The sequence below is a fragment of the Atta cephalotes genome (assembly GCF_000143395.1).
Source record: "Atta cephalotes unplaced genomic scaffold scaffold00002, whole genome shotgun sequence".
NCBI classification, from domain to species: domain Eukaryota; kingdom Metazoa; phylum Arthropoda; class Insecta; order Hymenoptera; family Formicidae; genus Atta; species Atta cephalotes.
In genome coordinates this window covers 9,997,308-10,001,399 of record NW_012130066.1, presented here as the reverse complement: position 1 = coordinate 10,001,399, position 4,092 = coordinate 9,997,308, and the positions used below count along the sequence as shown (strand labels likewise).

General features: G+C 34.1%; 1 protein-coding gene across 1 annotated transcript in view; it reads right to left on the bottom strand.

The window, feature by feature from the left end:
* Positions 1-1,261, bottom strand: part of LOC105623802 (troponin C) — a 26,924-nt gene extending 25,663 nt beyond the window's left edge. The window contains exons 1-2 of the mRNA XM_012205182.1: positions 1,123-1,261; positions 847-896 (exon numbers count right to left, since the gene is read on the bottom strand). Coding sequence (XP_012060572.1) covers positions 847-896; positions 1,123-1,261 — 189 coding nt within the window. The remainder of the gene's footprint in view (positions 1-846; positions 897-1,122) is intronic.
* Between the last annotated feature and the right edge of the window lie 2,831 nt (positions 1,262-4,092).

Genomic DNA, 4,092 nt, shown 5'->3' with positions numbered 1-4,092 from the left:
CAGAATAGCTAGTAAGTTCCGTTCTTAACTATATATATATATATATATATATATATAGGAAATATAAGCTTAAATCCGCTGTTTGCTCATAGGTGGCATTAGTGAGCGTACAAAGCTACCCTGGACACACAACACTTTTTTTTGTGTTTAACATCTGTCAACATTAATCAGTGCACATCATCAGCAATTTCATACAACAACATACATTTTTTCTTTCGTAATCATGTCTAGTTTTTTGCTTAAAAAAGCATATGCGGGAAGCTTTGCTTTTCTGTTTCAATTTGAAGAAATCGGCTGAAGAATCGCATCGAATGCTTGTGGAAGTCTATGGCGACAATGCTCGGAAACAACGTGCAGAGATTGGTTTCGCCGGTTCAATGACGACAATTTTGATGCTTGCCCAGCAATTGGATGTTTCTCAAGCAGCCATTTCCATGCGGCTACATGCCATGGAGAAGGTTCAAAAGATCGGAAAATGGGTGCCGCATGAACTGAACGATAGACAGATGGAGCGACGCCAAAACACATGCCAAATTCTGCTTGCCAGACAAAAAAGAAAGTCGTTCCTGCATCGGATTGTGACAGGCGATGAAAAGTGGATCTATTTTCAGAATCCTAAACGCAAGAAATTTTGGGTTTCCCGCCCAACCATCAATATCTTCCTCAAGACCAAATCGCTTCGGACGGAAGACGATGCTGTGCGTTTAGTGGGATCAGGAAGATGTCATCTATTACGAGTTGTTTCCGCCAAGAATGCATTGCCTCCACTTTCGCCACCATCGGCTTCGCCAGCTTTACCTGCTAATCGAGACGCATTAGAAGTGATATTTCCTCCTTCTCCTTCACCTTCCTCTCGAACTCCTTCACTTTCTCCTCGATCTCCTCGATCTCGTCACCTGCGTTTTCAGATACTCTAACGGAGCGAATGTTCCCTGACACTCCTCCGCTAACACCCGATTTATTGATGATATGATAAATTTATTGATGATATGATAGGATAATCCTATCATCTCAATCCTATTTTCCTCCAGAGGAACTCCGTCTCATTCGAGTATCATTTAAGTTCTTCAATTCCTGCGGATTACCGCACCTATTCCCGAGAGGACTTTTACGATTATTTACCATTATTTCGATCCATACGATCCAGCATGAAATTACCGGCTAATCTCCCCGTTCCTGTATTCCAGTGTTTATTCCGCCAATCCATATTTACTATAGTTCCAGTGGAATTCTTTTTCAATCTTTTTCCTCTTTCCTCCATTACTATTCATGAAATAGAACGAACAAAAACTTGTATGCTCTGCTCGTCCTGAAATTTCATGCGATTCATTTCTGGCGATTTATTGCAACTGCATAACATGCATAAAATTTAGTTGTTAAATGTTAAATAGTTAAATAAATAGTTAATAATAATTATCGATCTGTAAATTTTTCTTTTTTTTTATAGTAATCATATTAATTAATGTGTAAATTAGTTTGTAATAAATAAATTTATTAATATATAACCTTTATCTTCTGTAATTGTGCTATATTAAACTTGTAATCCGTTAATGATAGATTGATAATGGTTAGTAATAATAAACAATACTAATACTTTCTCATTATCTCTCGTTCTTTAAATTAAAAACCCCTTAGTTTAATCTTGCCTTTTCAGAGATCGCACGTGGTCCACTCCCGAGTTAAAGGTATTAAATTTCTTGACTCGAAATTCGGACCGACGATCACACTGCTCGTAGGAAACAGGTGTCATAAAATCTATGCGGGACGTTGATCCACATTCCGAGACGAGCCAAAAAGAGTGCGTTCGACTCGCGGTATTCGCCTCTGTACGAATGCTTGCGAGACAAAAGTCTGACTATCCTTCCAGATACCCTTATTTCTGCTCCTCTTCTCTTCAGTAGGATCATAAATTTAAAATTTCCACGGATTTGGACATAACAAAGTAAAATGAATGATCAATGTGAACACTCGCAAACAAAGTTGAACACAGTCCGAATATTAGGCTAATCACGCGACATCGACCAAGCAAGATTAGATTATCCGACATTTACCCAATGTTGTCTCATAGTAATGTAAATTGTTTATATTTTATTATTTCTGTTAAATGATAATATTTTTATTATATCAATACAATTTCTATTATATCAATACAATTTAACTGATTGTAATTGAACTAGAGAATGAATAACACATTTGAAGAAATGGTGTAGGGAGGTAGAAGTCAGTTTATAGTCAAGAGGTCCTAGATTTAAATCTCACTAAGGTGCGTTTTTTAATATCAATTTAAAGCAGTTAATTTCAGGTATAATTATTATAAATATCTAGAAATAAAATTTGTAATCCTTAAATATGAATGTTTTTTTTTCGAATCTTAAACTAATGTCAACTCGGATCTAATCTATTCCAATCCATTCAATCCATTTTTATAGATTCAAAGTACGCATTAAAAAATTTTGAATTCATTTTAATCCATTCTCATTTTCTGGGCGATCATTAAAATTCCTTAGGGCATTGATGGATGCAGAAATTTGTTAAAATAGATTAGAAAAGAATTGAAAAAGTCGCATTTCATCATTTTACAACTGGTCAAGTCTTTATAAATGATACATATCATTAATCTTGAAAGTATATATCTTCCTCTATTGTACATATTACTGTGATCAAAAAGTATATATCCGAACTTTATTTCTTTTTTAATTGCAGAAAAACTGTAAATCAAATTCGTTTACTCTGCTAAGCTGATACCATAGAGTATAGAAAATAGGGAGCCGAACTAAAGGCACTATAAGTATTCGCCATTTTTAATTCTTTTCTCATTCTCTTGCTCCTTTCCTTAATCCCTTGCTCTCTCTCTCTCTTTCCACTTTGTTAAACTAAGAAGATTGAAGAGAGACCAAAGAGTAGGAAAGGAACTAAAAATGGCGGATGCAAACTGTATTATACCTATATTATAGTATTCTAAGCGAACTTACATAGACGAGGCCATCAAAAAACGTGGTCAAAAGTGGTCATCTGAATTAGTTCGATCGAAGTGTCGCTTTCGTTCCACGACATCATTTTTGTAGTTTGGTGGCAAATCATACCAATTTTACATGAAGAATGCTCCATTCTTTATGCAGTTTTAATGACAATTTACGTCTTTTTGTTACTCAGAGCATGCTATCAAAGAATAACATCTCTATTTTTAAGTTATGTGTGTTCAGTATTGTATGTACATAAGCGTATATGGGAGGAATTTTGCAATTCGAACGCCTACCGAGTACCACGAATATCAATTCAGAAACTTGATTTTGATCTGATTTTCATACTTTTCAAAGCCTAATCACAGTATAAACACAGTATATAAAGTGGCGCAACTCTCCCGATTTTATGTTATCTGAATGATATGCGCGAAATAAGGAAGTTGTCCAGTAACGTCGTCTAAACTTCTTTCTTTTTCCGTTCTCTCTTTCAGGACAATTTAAATGTTTCCCTTTAATGGTTTAATACTTCTATGATATTCTTTTTGGAACGCTAAAATTTGGAGGGAATTAGTATAATTGTCATTTGCGAAAACTCCGAATGACTATATAGTTTGTGATCAAAAGTAACAATAGTGCAAAAGAGAAAAAAGTTAAAAAATGAAAATAATACAAGAAATAAAGGTGAACAAATGAAAATAATGCAAAATGATAATGATAAAAGTGAAAAAATTACAATAAATAAAACGAAGATCAAGAATTTTCTTAGAAGAATAGTTAATCTGTACAACTATTGTATAAGTTTTCTATTCTTTTGGAAGACACTTTTGATCTTAGCTTTGTTTCAGGTATTGCTATATAGGAGAGTTTTAACCGCAAGAAAAAACTAAACAAGAATGAGTGAAAGAAAACAAACTGTGCAATACCATCATGCGTTCAGAATTATAATGTGAAACGATATTTTTTTAGATTTCAAAAAGAGAATAATAAGTAATATTTTATAATTATTACTTTATAAAACGTAAATCATATTTTTATTAATTTTACTATATGCAGTCGTTTAATAAAGGTTGGATATATATATATATATGTGCGTGCGCGCGCGCGCGCGTGCGTGCGTGCGTGCGTGCGT